Source organism: Salarias fasciatus, chromosome 23, assembly GCF_902148845.1.
Source record: "Salarias fasciatus chromosome 23, fSalaFa1.1, whole genome shotgun sequence".
NCBI lineage: Eukaryota > Metazoa > Chordata > Actinopteri > Blenniiformes > Blenniidae > Salarias > Salarias fasciatus.
Window position 1 is genome coordinate 22,315,525 of NC_043766.1, and position 18,396 is coordinate 22,333,920.

Sequence of the window (18,396 nt, forward strand, 5' to 3'; positions counted from 1 at the left end):
GGTTGTGTAAGGAGGCCAAGCCATGAGAAAGTTGTTCTATACACCATAACATTGAGGTGTCAGAATTTATGCTAATGACAACAACTATAACCAAAAGTTTTAGAAAAATGAACCATAGCTCAATTCTGTTCTGTAAAAAAGCTTATATAATGAGCTGTGCAGAAATTTTAGGTGTTTTTGCAAAAATGCTGCAAAACAAGAATGCTTCCACAGATTGAGTCAATTATATTTATTATTATTTAATCAGTGGACAGAATTTCAAGTGAATATACAAGGAAATCAGTAAGTGATCGCCCTTTGCTTTCCAAACAGCATTATTTATACTCAGTATATTTTACCACAGTTTTTGAAACACTTCTGCGACCTGGGACGTCTGTAGCTGTTTTGTCAAACATGTCAGATCTTCTCCTGATTCAAAGAATTTCAAAGCTAAAATATCTCACATTTTGTGGGGGTATGTTGTTTTTGAAAAGACAATCTATACTGTCTGACTTTGTGCAAGGTATTTTTCTGAATGAATGCCTGTTTTTTTGTTTCTGATTTTTAGCTTTTTTGGCTTTTTCTCTCTTTTGTATAAATTCTGCTCAGTGTATCAACAAGGTGGGGAAAAGAGCAACAATTTAATGATTTTTGTAGATTAAATTTTTATTAAATTTTATTTACATTGAGAGAAAATTTGAGGCACCTTTTCAATAGTCTTCCCGGATCACAATTAAGGAAACACTTAAGGGAATTTGAACAGTGGATGGGTTAAAAGGGACCGAAATCATATTCACTTCTATCTAAATTCCTCAAATATCGAAAAACGTTCAAACACCCTTCAAATCTCACACATTCTAAAAACAAATATTCTAAAACTTTCAAAAAACTTTAAAACAGTCAGATTATAAAACATATTTTATATCAGACAAGTGTTTTAAAACTGTCACACATACTAGAACTGTCGAACATTTGAAGGCTGTCACATATTCTAAAACTGTCACACATTTTGAAACTCTCACACTTTTCAAAACTGTCAAACATCCCAAAGCAGATTTTCACACTTTGTACCACCTGAGAAAACATCGAGCTCTCCACCATTATGGCTGATCTGAACATACAGTAGCAGGGCTTAACTATTAACTATGGACTTAATGTCAATATACTCAAATTTTTTCCTATTTTGATTATCTAATACATTTTAAAATAAACTTCATTCAATCTATTGTTATCTCGACGTGCCGCTAGGAGGGAGCTTGCGTAACAGTTTAAGAATGACGAGTCTGGACAATCATTATTAGTTCACCCTGACATGTTGATGTTGTAAAAACTAGATTGTCCTGATATATTGCATAAGTCGTGTTCTAGACAGTGTTTTTTTTGGGCCATCCTACTTCCTGCATAACAGATATTGGCTCAACTGGATGCAAAAGCAGTTGGAGGTACCTTGTTGTTATATTCCTATAGTCCTAATTTCCTATTACTATACACTACCAGTCAAAAGTTTTAGAACACCCCAATTTTTCCAGTTATTTATTGCAACTCAAGTCGCTCAAGTCCAATCAGTAGCTTGAAATGATACAATGGTAAGTGGTGAACTAATAGAGGGTAAAATAAAAAGTAAGGTTACCCAAAACTGAAAAACAGAGTACATTTCAGAACAGTAACACAAAATGGGTCAACAATTGATAGCTGTCCTGCAGCAACGGAGGGTGACCAAGCCTTAAAAAGCTGGTGCTACTAATTCCTACAGGTGTTCCAAGTTTGCTTGATTACTAACAAGCCCCTCTGTCAGCATAAAACTAGTGTTTGAACACAGTGTGGTACCATACCCTCGTGAGCATCAGTTGAACAATGTTGTACTGCAGAAAGTAGTGTGTTGCTACATAAATGGCAAGAAATAGGCAACTAACAGTGGAAGACAGACAGACAATCATAACACTGAAAAATGTAGGTCTTTCCTACAGAGAAATTGCAAAGAAAGTCAAGGTGTCAGTGAGTACAGCTTCCTTCACCATCAAAAGGAAATCAGAAACTGGGGCCAACTTTGACAGGAAGAGGTCTGGCAGACCCAAAGCCACAACTGAATCAGAGGACAAGTTTCTGAGAGTCAACAGTTTGCGTGACAGGCGGCTCACAGGACAACAGCTTCAAGCACAGCTCAACAGTGGTCGTAGTAAGCAAGTCTCTGTTTCAACTGTGAAGAGAAGACTTCCAGCTGTGGGTTTGACTGGACAAGTTGCAGCAAGAAAACCATTGCTAAGACGTCAGAATAAGACAAAGAGGCTTGCCTGGGCCAAGAAACACTGCCACTGGACTACTGAAGGCTGGAAAAAGGTATTATGGACTGATGAATCAATATTTGTACTCTTCGGTTCATCACGCAGGATCTTTGTACGGCGTAGAGTAGGTGAAAGGATGCTTCCACAGTGTGTGGCTTCAACTGTCAAACATGGAGGAGGAAGTGTGATGGTCTGGGGTTGTTTCACTGGATCCAGGGTTGGTGACGTGTTCAGAGTGAGAGGCACCCTGAACCACAGCATCCTGCAGCGCCATGCAATACTCTCTGGTATGCATCTAGTTGGTCAGGGGTTCATCTTACAGCAAGATAATGACCCAAAACGTAAGTCCAAGATATGCCAGAACTATCTTGTGAAAAAAAGAACAAGCTGGTAAAGTTGAAAACATGGAGTGGCCAGCACAGTGTCCAGACTTAAACCCCATTGAGCTGGTTTGGGATGAAATGGACAGAACAGTAAAAGCAAAGCGACCCACAAGTGCCACACATTTATGGGAACTTCTGCAACAGACATGGGAAGAACTTTCTTTAGAATATTTGATTTCTATTGTAGAAAGAATGCCATGTGTGTGTTCAGCTGTTATACCTGCCAAAGGTGGCTACTTTGATGAGTCAACAGTTTAGAATACATTTTGGTCTATAAATTGATTCCATAATTTCTTTTTTTACTCCATTTGCTTATTTGTACTATGCTTTAACGTCTGAGTGCAATGAGACATTAAACAGCATAATTTTCAGTAAAAACACTGGAAAAATTGGGGTGTTCTAAAACTTTTGACCAGTAGTGTATGTTAAATTCCTACTTTGAGAATGCTTGGGGGTGGGGGGAGTCCTCAGAGAACAACAATGAGCCTGTTCTGGACTCAATTGAGAATGTGTGTGAAAATTGTCCTTGAATCTTGTGTAAAAGATTTCTATCTATGTCTAGACCAGGTTTAAAGTTGGACGGTATTGCTGTCTTGAAAATTGCAATGAACCATTGTACAAAACTATGTTGAGCACCAGTATAGCATCCAGCGAGGTCTCTTCAGAAAGTGAAACCTTTTGTATTTTGGCATTCATTGAACAACTACTTTCAAAGAGAACTAGGTAGGACAGATTGGGGTCAAGTTCTGAAGACCTGTTCATTGGCCCAGTTTACATGGGTGTTTTTTCAATCCGATTGAAAACAATCATGTTAAACACATGGGCGGAATACATGGGCGGAATACTAAGCGATCCATGATGAATCCTCGTTTACAAGGACCCTGGGTGAAGCGGATTATACCATGTTCTGTCACATGTGCACAAAGTCTCTCGTGAAACTTTCAGGTGTTTAGCTCTGCAGCAGCAGTCCTCAGCGCCGAGCAGAGTGTTTTTTATCTGCTGGATATCTGCTCAAATAATGTTCCAACATCTCCATGGTACGCTGCTCAAGGAGCGAGCGCTCCCCCCGGCTGGAGCACCGCCCCTTCAAGTGGTACATCCCTGTCTGTGCACCGGGGCTCAGCTCCGCCTGCAGATGCTTCGAATTAACTGGTTTCCGTGTTAACTTGTGACCAACAGATGTTGAAAAACCTACTAAAATTTGTAGTCGTTCTAGTGAACGTCGGTTATCTACAGTTACAGTAAAATTATAACTTTAGAGTCTTTTGTGAGTCTTATTTTAACATCTGCTGTTAGCAGCATGTGTTTACTGTAATCCGTCACTCATTAACATGAGAACCAGTTGATCCAAAACACTGGCCGGGCGGTCTGCAGGTAGTCTACTAAGGAGCTCTTTGAAGAACTCGCTGCTGCGCATTTTGCGGTCACCTCGCTTCTCCAGTGTTTGTTCTCATGGGGTTTTTATTAAAAAAGTGTTTCTCAATCACCGCCGTGTTCTTCTGCTTGTTTTTGACTTTCCTGCTTCCTGTTTACTGAGCATGTCATCACGTCACTACGTACGAGAGAACGCACACGCGGAACGAATAATCCCCCGTTTAATCCACTTCGCTGTCCAGCAGTGTTTATATGAGACACGGAGCAGATTATCCATTGGCGTAGACCACCTCATACAATCGGATCCGAAATACAATCCGCTCCGAGTGAAGAGGAGCTACTCAGGTGTTTATATGACACATTTTCAATCCGCTTCACCTTAAAAGCCGATTATACAGAGGATTTCTGGGCCCATGTAACCGTAGCCATTGAGTCCACACTTGCTTGTTATGAGGTATTTTGTTCTTTTTTTATTCTTTAGAACCAAAAACTTTAGTACAGTATCATTTGCATTGCTAGGATCTTGAAGCACCATACAAAGCAGCATGATTAAAATAGTTTGACTTGTATTGATAGATAAATAATTTGCATACCATGTGTGGCAGCTGGTGATGTAACACTGTGGGTTAAAAATAGAGGATAATGATTTGCTTATACTCAGTGTTTAATGTCTGATATTTGAAGTGCCACAGCATTTCTGTCTTCACATAGATGAAGCAGTTGCATGCATGCAGTGGACTCTAAAAGATTTTTTTCAGTAATTTAGAAAGAACACTGTAAAATAAACACATATCAGCAACCTTGGAATGACAAATATCACCAGCTCCCCACTCAGGTCAAGCAAGCTGATCAACAGAGCAGGATGCCCGTGACCTAAATGTTGTTTATTACATTTCTAATCCAGTCTGCAAAGGATGATACGCGTGTGTAGACATCTGGAGTCCTGGGGTCTCCACATCTGCGTCCAGAGAAGGAGACGATGCCTGCAGCAGCTCCATCACACACCAATGGACCACCTGAATCCCCCTTTAAGATTAGAGGAAGATGACATGAAGCAATTCAGTAGATTTTATTGAACACAGTGCCACTGTAATTGCTGTTTGTGTCAATCCGGGTGCTTTTCTTACCGAGCAGAAGCCTTGAAACCTGCGACCCCCGACACCACAAACCATAGATCTAGTAATGGGAACGCGTCCTCGACCCCATCTTCTCCGACACGCCCCATCAGACAGCGTGGTGACGTTGACTTCTTGAAGTGTTGTAGGCAGCGTGTTGTTATCTCCAATATCACCCCATCCAGCCGTGATGCACTGACTCACTCTGCTCAGCCGGGCAGTTTTCAGGGTGATCAGCTGCACCGCTGCAGTCAGTTGGGCGCTACGGTTAAGCTGAGGGAAAAAAATCCATGGCAGCAAAACATTAAGATGGTTAATAACATTAGATGTATGGTATTACTTCCTTTATTTGTAATTTTACTTTTTTACTGTATATATCATTTGCAAAGAAGTTGTAATAATGAATAGAATTGTTTGTATGAACATTTTTACCTTTCATTTCGCATAAATAAGATTTGAAGCTATCCTGACCTTTAGGAGCATGATGTCGTTCCGATGTCCATCATAGTTTGGGTGAGGAATTGATCTGGTGGCTTGAAACTCCTGTTTTGTAGACTCGTTCCCTGTCAGAGAGTCTACTCCGAGCACAACCTTGTATTGTCTGCAAACCACAACAACATTTCATAAAATACAATCCAATGCAAATACTGATTAACTTCTCTCTCCACTCATGCGCTTATGAGAAGAAAGACTGAGATTAATTTTTTTTTTAAATGTTGGTCTTGAGATAATTTGTTTCCTTTTTTAATGTTGTTCTTCTTTGTTCTTTGATTGTACTGTAGTTCTACAAAAAATAGCTGTGCTCGTTGCCATTCATGCAATATTTTGTGAACAAAGATAAGATCTTTGGGCAGAAGAACAATCATTTTGGCAACAATAAATAGAATATTTATTTTTACAGATTTTTTTGTACATCTGGAAAATTTCAAAGTCACGGCTACTGTTTATTCTGATTTTACAAGAAAAACAAAAAATTGGACATTAGGCTGTTGTTTAGTTTGTACATTTAAATACAGTTTCTCTCAGAGTCTCAGAATTTCATTGAATGGTTTCAAGATATAGGAGCAAATATAGGAAAAATGCTGATTTTATCTTCTTACATAGGTATCTGACAGTGCGCAGCTGTGAGAACAAAGTCCTCTCTAATTAAAGCTCCTCCACAGTTGTGGCGGCCTCGGACTTGGAGGGAGGCCATGTAAGGCCGTGAGTGGCTGGCAGCATCTCTGCCTCCAACAATATGAGAACCATCAGCTCCTACAGCACATAAAAAAACAAATCATTGTTATCAAAAGTGACACCTAAAAGAAACAAGACAGCATATTTATATATATATATATGTATATATATATATATATATATATATATATATATATATATATATATATACACACACACATATATATATATATATATATATATATATATATATATATATATATATATATATATATATATATATATATATATATATATTTGTGTAGGTTTTATTTATCATCATGTTGCTGCATAACTTACCACGGAGGATGAGGAGTGGCAGAAGTAGGAGGCTGAGAGTCATTTTCGCGAATGGCGTCTACACTTCCCTCTCTTTAATATATATGGGGTTCGTTTTTTGCAGAAAATGTGTTGCTTATTTTGTGGTATTTATTGCTGCAGTGTATTTGTCAATATGTTGTTCGAACTTTTGAGAAGTCCTGAGTGTAATTACAAAAGAAACAGTTCAACATTTTCATGGCTGATGCAACAGATTGCCCACAGTTAGAATATGTAATGACTCAGAAAGAAGCATAGTGCTCGTGAAGGCCAGTGTGTATTATAGGTTTAATCTAAAGTATGCCTTGTAATTCAGTAAAAGAAATACACTTGCAATATGTACATTTGAATTGCTTTGAAAGCCTGGCGGTGGTTTGAGTCCAGGTTGATCCCAAGAGTTAGTGTGTGGAGTTTATATACCTGTGTGGTTATGGTATGTGTAGTCTAAACTGCCTGCTGCGATGGTCCTGGCACCACGCAACCCTGAGTTAGATAAAGCAGTAGGCTATAGAAGATGGATGGATAGATATTTAGATATCTTCCTTTGTTATTCAGTAACGTATCTTGTTGTTTTTGGCAAATCAGTTTGAGCTTATCTACCAATGTAAACTGCTTGGAGCAGCTTTGCAGCGGTACAGATGCCTTACGATTTTCTGTGGATATCTTTCTGAGTCATTTCAATCCATGTGGTCTCTGACCAATTAAAAACAAATGATTGTCTGGAAAATGTTTTTAAAGTTTCAGGTTTTATGAGGTCGCCCTGATAAATCAAATGCAGTCACACAACTTTACTTCCTAAATAAAGTTACTGCAAAACCTCTTCCTGTGGTAAATTGAGCAAAACATTTAGCACAATACCCAAAGCACAGCTCATTGGCCTTCCCGTTTCTCATAGTGCTGTGTTTTGGGTATTGTGCTCAATTTTGCACTTAAGCTGTGTTACTTTGCACATTCTGCATTTTTGACTGATTGCTGCTCACACTTCGTATACTTATTCTTGTAAGTCATTTAAATAGAATAGAATAGAATAGAATAGAATAGAATAGAATAGAATAGAATAGAATAGAATAGACTATTAATCTCACAGTGGAGAAATTTATAGGTGCAAGAGGCTGGTAGAACACAGTGCAAGTGCAAAAAGGGATCAAAGGTGCTAATAAAGAATAAGTAATAGTAAAAATCATAATGAGGATAACTCTATAATAATAGAGAACTGAAACAAGAATGATCAAACTGTATGTACAACATAAAACTTAAAATATAACAGGAACTGTAATGTGGTACTGCGGCGGGGTTGTGCTGGAGACAGTCAGTGTGGGTGCGGGGTAGAAGTGTGGGGTAGAAGTGGTCCAGTGAAACTGGCTGTGGCCCAGGAAAGGGTGAGGTGTCTCCTGGGACAGATACATGTGAAGGGGGGGAGCAGGGAGAGGGGCAGAGGGGGTCGGGGAAGAATCTAATCTGTAAATAAAAAAACAGTTTAATTCATCCGCTCAGCGCTGGTCTCCATTGGCTGTCCCTCTGAAAGCCCTTTGCTCCTGGTTCAACAGGACCTTATAGTGTGTTTCCACCGGACGCGTGATTACATACAAAGTCAATGTAATTACGCGATTGTGGCTCAATCTTGAGGGGCGAGCGGCAAGTGATGAAGCGGTGAGCGGCGAGCATTTCCAGCAAAAATTTGCTCGCCGCTTGCCGCTCAAGTTGAAATAATTTAACTTTTCAAGCGCATTTGCTTGTTGATGCACCAGGACAGCCAATCAGCGTCCTCCTGATAGCCCTCCTCCAGGGCTTGGAGTGATGTGATGCCACGGTGAGCAGGGAGGGTTTTTGCTATTTGTACTAGCGATAAAACTTGAGTGTCTAACGAGCGCGATTTCATTTGTCACGCGAATGAATTGACGTTCACCGCTTCTGGTGGGAACACAGCGTTAAGCTCAGGGGTGACCCATGGGTAGTTGTTGGAGAAGCACCGTACCCTCCAGGTTGGCACAGTGCTCTCTACACAGAAATTCAGGTAGTCTGTGATGCAGTGTGTGAGACCACCGATGACGTTGCCAAAAGAGTCACAGAACATGCTCCTGTCTGTGGTCTGGAAACAGTCCTCTCATTGGCCTCCTCAGTCCACACTTTCACAGACCTCTTCTGCGTAGGTCTCCTTTGCACCTCAGGTGTGCATTGGGGGAACAGATACACCACATTGTGATCAGAGTGTCCCAGTGGGGGGAGGGCGGCAGAGGTGTAAGAGTCTGGCATGTTTGCAAATAGAAGGTCCAGCATCTTATTGTCCCATGATCCTCATTTGCTGCAAAAACAAATTGCCCTTCAAGGGACAAATTAATAAAGTGAAGTGAAGTGAACAATCCACTGAAAAGGTTGTGATGTCCAAGTAGACGTTGGGTACATTTCAAGATTTTCAACATCACACAAGATACTTGCAGTACTTCTAGATTAGATGCATGTTAACAATTGATCTGCTCATACATACCTGACAGAATCTTTTTTTTTTGTGATGGAATGAATACCTGCATAGATAGCATTGTCGCTGGTAAATGGACGACACTTGTATAACACTTTTTACCCTGCATGAACAGAGCCCAAAGGGCTTTACACTGCGTGACCACATTCACCAGTGGAGCCAGCTGCCATGCAAGGCACTCAATCCAACCACTTAGAGCAGTCAGGGGTTTGATGTCTTCTGCACATGCACAGGGGAAGATGGGGAATTGAACCAATGAGCTCACCACTTGAGATGGCCACGGAGTCACATCCATCTCATTCCAAACATTTTGGGCATAATGACAAAAAATATTTGCCCTTCTCACTTCTTTAGCAGAGCTACTCTCCGTCGTGGTTTTGCGCCATACAGCCTCATGACTCTTATGATTGTTCTTTATTTTGATTTTTTGGGTTTGGAAGTGGTTTTGCAGAGTTCTACTTCATTTTACAACCAGTGACATAAAATTGAAATTGCACATAGAAATAATTGATGAATCATTCTAACAAAGGCACATATTACCAGAATGTTCAATGACCTGTTTTATCGCTTGTTCTGAGAAGTTGGTGAAGTCAAGTTAATACTTTTCATTGACGTCCAACATAATCATTCAGAGACTTTTAACCACTGTCAGCAAAACAGCATGTTACCTTAAGCTGCAGAACTGAGGGTAGATATATTCACTATGAGAAGAACAGTGAGAGTGTCATATTCAACTGTTATATGAAATGGATATTTGCATTTCTTTTCAGTCTCCTACTCAGTTTTATTAGTTGTCATGAGGTTGTGGGAGTCCAAAGTGCCTTCAGGATTCCTGAATAATTTACATTGAAACATTCTCAGTAGGTTTTGAATTGTAATTGAACAATTATATGATATTTTGTACAATTTGATTTTTTTCAAAATTTCAATCTCTTAATATAAAGAAAAAAGATTGCTGGTGGTGAAAGCGTAACTTTCCTATAAGCACAGCCAACAACTGTAATTTGGAACTGTGACACTGAACTGGAAATTATGCTTTTGCTAAGACAGATATGTGAGATAAATTGCCGTTCAAATCCAAACTAGTCAGGTGATTTTGCATTGACAATAGGAGAATTAATTGGGTTTGTTTATAAGTGTCTGTGAATGGAATGAGAGAAATGAAAGGATTTTGCACTCTGTTTTAAGATGACTGCGCTTTCCTCTTTTCTGGTTGATTGCATCAGTATTCTGTTAAAGAAAACCTTGTTGAGAAAGAATGCGGTTTTGTCTGTTGTAACATATCACAACTGATTTTGCTTGACTGGAATCAGTTTTGTTTTTTTTTGTTTTTTTTGAAGAAACACAAAACGAATACATTTTGCGTCTTGTAGCTAACCTAATCTTCCATCCATTCATCCATCCATCCATAAATCCATCTTAGTTTACATGTGGTGAAAGATAAACGTATGCCCTGGACAAGCCACCTGAAGAGTAAAACTTAAATTATGTATAATAACTTATCCTTTGATTTCTGTGATTCTGACGTTTGTAGTTTTAATGTAATATTTTATGCGTAAAACTATTTGACGAAACATGAAATATCTGTTAAATATTTTCTGTCTTTGCCTTTTTGCATTGTTTTGTAGGATTAGCTTTTATCTTATAGCAGCAGTTTGGCTTTGTACTGTACTGTATTGTACTGTACAGACTATGTCCTCTGTATAAGTTCTTTAGATTGTGTAATTTTGATTTCCATTTTAGTATTTGTTTTTGCCTTATCATCCTGTAACTGAGGGTTTTCTCAAAGTACAATGGCTTCTTCGCAAGGCATGTATGAAAAGGTAATTGGTGATTGTAATTTTCTCATAGCTGTGATTGTGGATGGATTGCATGTCTGTTTTTGTTAGACTTTGACTGAGAGCCTTTTCTTTAGCATTAATTGGGATTAGCTTAAGTCCCTATAGCATCTACAAACAAATGGGATAATTCAAAAAGAAATTGGATCAGAGAAAGTCTCTTATAATGTGTTGCAGTGGCCTCACTCATGATTTCCTCTTCATGGCCAGTGCTGTTCTGCATCGAAGAGCATCTGTTCATTTCATTGAGGTTTTCTGTCATGTGCTACAAAGGGGGTGGGGGGAACTGGGTTAATGTCCAATTTAACATATTTGGAGTCCAACTTATTAAACCAAGGCAGATCAACAAACTGTAAGACTTCTTTTTCAACTATAACAAATGAAATGGTTTCATCAAAGTCTGAAGTCTCTCTCCTCTCCAGCTCCTCCATCGTCCCGTCTCCGGCCAAGTCTGTTGCCTTTTCTCAGCTGAGACTGAGAGGATGCTCCTTTAATCCATCCTGAAAACAGTCTCTCTTCATCCTCACACCCGTCTGCCCTCAGTCATCTTCAGCACCAGGTCCAGCTTCCCTCGGGGTCCCGCCTTCTTGAGGCCCGGCCTTGACCAATCCGGCACCCTAGGCAAGATTTTAGGTCTTGCATTGCCAGCATATACTGTATACTCTCAAGAAATGTAATAGCTTTTTCTCTGACAATTTTTTTTATTATTATTATTTAAAGAAAAAAAATTCCCAATCAGCATAGCCATCAAGATAACAAATTATAGATAAATAAATGCAAAAAGCTAAATGGATGTATGAAACACAATATGAAGAGCTATCATGAAGCATAAATGATACAGAAAATCACTCAGTAAATAATATTGTAGACTGCTGTTATTATTTAATATTCATTGCTTATTTAGTACAATTACTTGTAAAAATAGAGAAAGTGACACCTTTTAAAAAAGCATGTTAACAAGAGGAGCTTGTTAACATGCTCCTCTTGGAAGAGCAAATCTGTCGGGCACATAACAGCCACCACACCTCCATTCTGCTGCTTCCATGCTGGACAGGAGGTTAAAAAAAAGAAGTTCCACCTTTTTTCTTTCCTATTTATGCTGCTGATGTGGCGGCGTCCCCTGATGGATGGCGCCCTTAGCGTCTGCCAATGCAGCCTATGCCACGGTCGGGCTCTTCCTTCATAGATAATCTTTATAGTCCTTTCATCTTGGTCTCGTCTTGTTATCACCTGGGTCAGTCAGCAGGATGTCCTCTGGGTTCCTCTTCACTCCAGGTGGTCGTCTCCAAATGGTTCTTTTTACAGTTACATCAAAGCAAGTTATTATCAAAAGACGACTAGAAAGCACAACCTTATCATTACATTCATCCCCCTCTCTGTTAAACAAGGTGCCACATTCACCCCAAGTCTGCTCTAGCTGAAACTATGTGTGCATTTTAACCTTTCATTCAAATAATTTTTTAATAAAATAATTTGGCAGGATTTATGTGTGTGTATGTGGGCTTTCTCTCCCCCCTGGTAATCCATTTTCCTCCCACAGTTCATAAACATGTAGCCTATGTGAGGTTAATTGGCAACCTTGAATTTCCCCTGGGTGTGAATGTAAGTTTGAAAGTGAACATCCATTCTGCAGAATACATTATGGTAAGCTAGTAAAGTAAGCAGTGGGAGAAGAAATGGCAGTCTAAAGATCCTACAGAGAAAGATGAATCTGCTTAAACAGCTGCAGCAGAATGTGGCTTCATAAAAGCAATGGAACTGAATGCATTTTTTGTGGAAAAAAACTGTCAAACAAAAGTTTAAAAACTGAAAGCTGAAGCAGCACCAGTCCAACAGAGACACTGTGTAAACCCTTGTTACACACTACAGTTCCTTGTTACAAAGTGTTGGGAACTCCTTATGTAGTAGATTGCTGAAGTAGAAAAATGCTTTGTTCTGGACTGGAACCACCACGTTATCACTATGATGCAAGAGTTCAAACTCTACACACTCCTCACACACACATACACACACACACACACACACACACACACACACTGTGTGTGTGTGTGTGTGTGTTCTCGTATTTCTATCCTTGTTGGGGCCAAATGTCCCCACAAGGATAGCAAAACGTGAAACGACGTGCCTTGTGGGGACCTTTTTCCGGTCCTAAGTAGGAGAAACAGTGTTTTCTTGACCATGTTGTTGTTACTGAAAAAAGTAAAAGTGCAAAAACATTTCTTTAGGGTTAGGCTTTATTGTGGTGTGGGTTAGGGTTAGGGTAAGGGTCAGGGTTAGGGGCTAGACATGAATGGGAGTCAATGGAAGGTCCCCACAAGGCTAGAAATACGAGACTGCGCGTGTGTGTGTGTGTGTGTGTGTGTGTGTGTGTGTGTGTGTGAGTATGTGTCGGTGTACTCTAAATGTTTCAACACAAGTGCAGCAGTTGTGTTTTTTGTGCTATTTGCAAAGCTGATTGCTTCAGATTTAGAAAACAAACAGCAAAACCAGGTATGGAAGTCCACACAATGAATCCATTGCAATGGAAAAATGTGTAATGGTTAGCAGCTTCCGTGTTCTATTTGACATCGTGATAGGACAGTAGATTTTTACCATGTTCCCTTTAATTTAGCCACATACAGTATATGATATAAACAGTGAGTCATACTGAAACTTCTGCTTACTGAGTTTTCAATTGCCAACCCAATCCAGACATTATCTAATTGTGACACTAGATAAGTGAAATTACATGTCAGAGATATAGGGTATCTTTGCTATCAGCAATTGCCAATTTTTTTTACAGTCTTTAGCAAACGCACCACCTTCAGGCAGATGATAATATGACAGTAAAAAGACCATAAACCTATTATGAATATCACCTTCGGTATCTTTTAAGGTCAGTGGCAGTCAGGAGAGGAGCGCCGAAGTCTGTTCATTTTGAAGGTTCATTCAATGATCATTAAAACTTAAACAACCATGGACTCTGTGTCAATCAGACCAGGCTGTCCTCAAAGACATGACCATATACAGTTGACTCATGTCATTCAAGGTTAGGTAACTGGACAACAGGCTAACCTTGAATCACTTTATTATGTGATAGCCAGTGCTGTGTGAATTACTTTGAAAAGTTGTAGGCTTATAAATAAGCTTGGCTGATTTAATAGACAACTAGTTGCTTAGAAAAACAGCACTTGCATGAGCCTACCTTTACTTGTGCATGCCCCATATATGTTTTATTAATGCTAATGTTATTAACTGAAGCTCTGTGAAAGTAACATCCCGTAGTTGGAAATAAATGTCTGTTTGAAATTGGTCATTATTGAAATGACATAAAAGCACTCCCATAAGGTGATGCAATTTTTAACAATCATGCAAAACACTCTGCTCACAAACCCGTTCTTGAAACAAAATATATTTGTAAACTGAAAATGAAAAAAGCTGCAAAAAACAACTGAGATGAAGTACCAGCAGATCAAAACAGTAAGAGATTGTAGTGAAATAGCTGTTATTATGTTCAACATATTCTTTGAGTTGTTCAATTTTGTCCAAAGCCTTAAAATTTTCCATTTGTACAGGGCCTTCATTTGGCCAGTATCATCCTCGCATCGCAATAATGTCTCACTCTGTGATGTTTTATTCTCAACACTGAAGACACCTCCCATGTCAACTTTAAGAATTTTCAACAAAACAAAATTGAGAGGACACAATTCATTATCCACCAGTTTAAAGGTGCATTAAGGAGTTTCTCAACTTTAAAAATACTTATTTTCCACCATAAATATGTTACAAACAGGGTGCAAACTACGGGGGGGGGGGGGGGGGGGGGTGTTCTCAGCCCCCCTTGATAAGACATCGAGGACATTTGTGAATTTCTGGTGGGGCCCTAAATATTGGCAAAATGCTGTTTCCCCCGTGTATTTCCTTTATTTTATTATTGATATTTTTGTATGATCATAATCATGGACCATATGCAGAATTAGGCCATTTTTAGTGTATGAATTGCGCATCATGTCTTAAGTACATTGCGCATCATGTCCTGTTCCGTGCACGTACATGGATACAAGCCACAGACACGAGCATTTCACTTAGCTACAGTTACGCCTGAGGCCTGAAGCGGCCATTGTTTCGCATAAAACATGCAAACTCCTTAATGCACCTTTAAGTTAAAGGATAAGTACAGTTCCAACAGTTTTCACGTTGTTTATAGAATGAAGTACAACAATATACTCACCCAGAAGGCTTTTCTGATCTGAACAGTGCTTCGGGAGAAATTTAGATCTAAAATCGAGTGGCACACATCCGTATGCATATAGCAGATGGGGCATCGGTAACGCCGCTCCTAAAACGGCTTTAATCGTCCAAAAACTCATTAGTTTCAACAATATTTCATCATGGTCCGCTCACGCCTCTCCTCCACGACAGACCGGTGTCGAGACTGTCATATATGCAGATATATGTTCGATTTGAACTTACTACTTGGCGCAGTTAAGAAGTGCACACGTATCTAGACACCTACATCTAGATATCTATATCTATATGTCTAGGCAGTAGTGTGACATAAGCGGGAGCTACAGAAGCCGCAGTGTTGATGCTGCCACCTAGACATATAGACATAGATACGAGGGGGGACCCAAAATTAACCGGACTGTGGTTATAAAAAAAAAAAACAAGAATGATTTCAGACTGTTGGCCATTATATGTCACTATAGCATAGCCTTACGGTGTGTTTCCACTGGACGCGACATGAATTTTTCGAGCAATGAGATTACATACAAAGTCAATGTAATGACGCAATTGTCGCTCAATCTTGAGCAGTGGGCGGCGGAGGGCGAGCGATAACGTGGCGGGTGGCCGGTGGCGAGCGTTTCCAGCGAAAAATCCGCACGCCCGTCAACTTGCACTGCCAGTCGGCCCCGCCCACCGCTCGCCCGCCGCTTCATCACTCCACGCTTGTCGCTCGAGTTGAAATAATTGAACTTTTTAAGCGAATTCCCTCGTATCTAGATGTAGGTGTCTAGATACGCGAGACTTCTTAACTGTGGAGGAGTGGTGTGAGCAGACCATGATGAAATATTGGTGAAACTAATGAGTTTTTTAACAATTAAAGCCGTTTTAGGAGCGGCGTTACCGATGCCCCGTCTGCTATATGCATACGGATGTGCGCTGCTTGATTTTGGATCTAAATTTCTCCCGAAGCACTGTTCAGATCAGAAAAGCTTTCTGGGTGAGTATATTGTTGTACTTCATTCTATAAACAACGTGAAAACTTTTGAAACCGTTCTTATCCTTTAAGGTCAATCGTGCGTTGACTCTGCTGCCTTGTAAATGTGTTTCCAGATAGGCTTTCACACTGATGACAAATCCATTAATAGCAGTTACATAACTCTCTGACTTAAACATGTTGCATAAGACATTTTATCATGTGCTGCAATTCATTTGGTGTGTTTTCAATGGTCTTTAGTTAAACAAACTTTTAGCAGTTAAAATATAATATTTTAAAGGGGTTGTATCATGCTTTTTTAGCTAGTCCAAACCCTAGAAATGGCATTAACATGGTAATAGTTTATTTTTGGCGCAAAGGAAAAGTCATTTTGTGTGAAATAAAAAAATTTCTGGGGCTAATTCTGAAACCCGGAAGAGAAAACGCTCTGTTTCACTGAAAATCCCGCCTCTCCCTCTGTGGACTTTGACTGACAGCGTACTTCAACCAATCAGCGCTTCGTTAGCGTCTCTAAGGGTTAGCTTTAGCTCTTTAGCTCTAGCTTCTCTACACGGAAATACACGCGAAAATGTCTTTTCCTGTTAGAAACTGAGTGTATACAGTGAAGAGGCAGAAAAGCTTGGTCTCCATGTGAGCTGGACTAAGACAAAGTTCATGCATGTCGGTGAGGGACCAGACCCACCTCCTATCCCGCTTGGTAACGGCTCTGTTGAGCTTGTGAAGAACTTTGTGTACCTGGGATCCACAGTGACAGATAACGGGGATCTTAAACCAGAGATTCTCCGCAGGAGAGCCCTGGCAGCCTCTGCCCTGCAGTCTCTCTGGAAACCACTCTGGCGACATCAAGCCATCTCACGCAAGACGAAGCTCCAAATCTACAACACCACCGTACTCTCCATTCTGTTATATGGCTCTGAAACATGGCCCCTAAATAAGACCCTGGCCACAAGAATAGATGGCTTTGACAGCAGGGCTCTCAGAACCATCGAGAACATTAGGTGGCCACAGCGAATATCCAACAAAGCGCTTAGAGCCCGCACAAACCAGCCCAGAGCCTCCTGCCTGGCTGCACAACGCCGCATCCGCTGGTTCGGCCATGTTCTCCGTCTCCCCCCTTGACCACCCGACAAAAGCCATCCTGAAGTTTGATCCAAAGGCCGCAGGCTGGAGACGACCACGAGGCAAGCCCCGCACTCGATGGCTTGACATTATTGCGGACGACCTCCGACAACACGGAGTAACCGTGAAGGACGCAGACCTGCTGGCACAAGATCGCCTGTACTGGAAAAACCTGGTTTCTCTGGTCGGCTCTACGCAACGGGACGGGACACCAGCCCAACGCAGGAGCATTAAGTAAGTAAGTAAGTGTTAGAAACTCACCAAGCACAGACCCTTCAGACTCTTGCTCTTGCTTGACTGTTGCTTTCAGACGATGGTTAAAGTTTATCTCCGAAATCAGAGTTAGAAAAAAACGGCAATGCTGATTGCAGAGGGCCTGCGGGAGGAGGGCTCAGGGGAGCCATCTTCTCCGTGTGACGTGAACATGGGAAAACAGAGCGTTTTCACGGGTGCGGGAGGGGCTGCCTCTCTGAGCAGCACAACAAGGAGGAAAGCTCAAACACGCAGGCACGGAGGAAAAAAACGCTTTGGGGGTGTTTTTGGTGAGTACATAGCCATATAACAAGGTTAAAACATACAAAAAGTGAATTTTGCATGATACAGCCCCTTTAAGGTTTTAAATCCCAGTGTTTCATTCACATGCACTAAACGTGTGATCAAGTTCTAGTTCAAGAATCTATTTCTATCTTACCATCATGTTTAACTCAATATCTTTTCATCTTTGTTTTTTATTTTTTGAAAAACTTTTTTTCAACAATGTATCACATCTTGTGAGGTAGAGGTGTATCATTTAGAGTTGTATCATTTTAGATACTTATTATGTAGATAAGTAGAGCTGTATCATTTTAACAATACTTTTCACTTTCTGATATCCATCGTCTTCTGTACCATTTACATCTTGTTTAGGGTCCAGGGGTGCAGTCACCAATCTACAATTTGATTTAGCAGACGCTTTTGTCCAAAGCAACAAACAACACTGGGTGCTACTCAGGGTTCAGTGTCTTGCCCAAGGACACTTCGACACGCTGACAGGGTGACACAAGATCAAACTCACAACCTCCCAATTGTTCTGACAACCACTCTCCCCACTGAACCAC

At 40.4% G+C, this 18,396-nt stretch overlaps 1 protein-coding gene across 1 annotated transcript; it reads right to left on the reverse strand.

The window, feature by feature from the left end:
* Positions 1-4,471: 4,471 nt before the first annotated feature.
* Positions 4,472-6,736, reverse strand: LOC115381729 (serine protease 57-like). The gene is made up of 5 exons (XM_030083310.1): positions 6,649-6,736; positions 6,234-6,387; positions 5,605-5,734; positions 5,146-5,406; positions 4,472-5,044 (listed from the first exon to the last, which is right to left on the reverse strand). Exons 1-5 carry the CDS (start codon positions 6,689-6,691, stop codon positions 4,892-4,894), a joined length of 741 nt encoding a protein of 246 aa, XP_029939170.1. The 5' UTR covers positions 6,692-6,736; the 3' UTR covers positions 4,472-4,891.
* Between the last annotated feature and the right edge of the window lie 11,660 nt (positions 6,737-18,396).

What these genes read in the sequence shown, in the direction of transcription:
- LOC115381729 (XM_030083310.1), bottom strand. Translation starts at nt 6,691, where the DNA reads ATGACTCTCAGCCTCCTACTTCTGCCACTCCTCATCCTCCGTG. An exon ending in GCCACTCCTCATCCTCCGTG is followed by an intron (nt 6,388 to 6,648) that starts GTAAGTTATGCA and finishes TATGTGCTGTAG; the next exon opens with GAGCTGATGGTTCTCATATT. An exon ending in GCGCACTGTCAGATACCTAT is followed by an intron (nt 5,735 to 6,233) that starts GTAAGAAGATAA and finishes TGTGGTTTGCAG; the next exon opens with ACAATACAAGGTTGTGCTCG.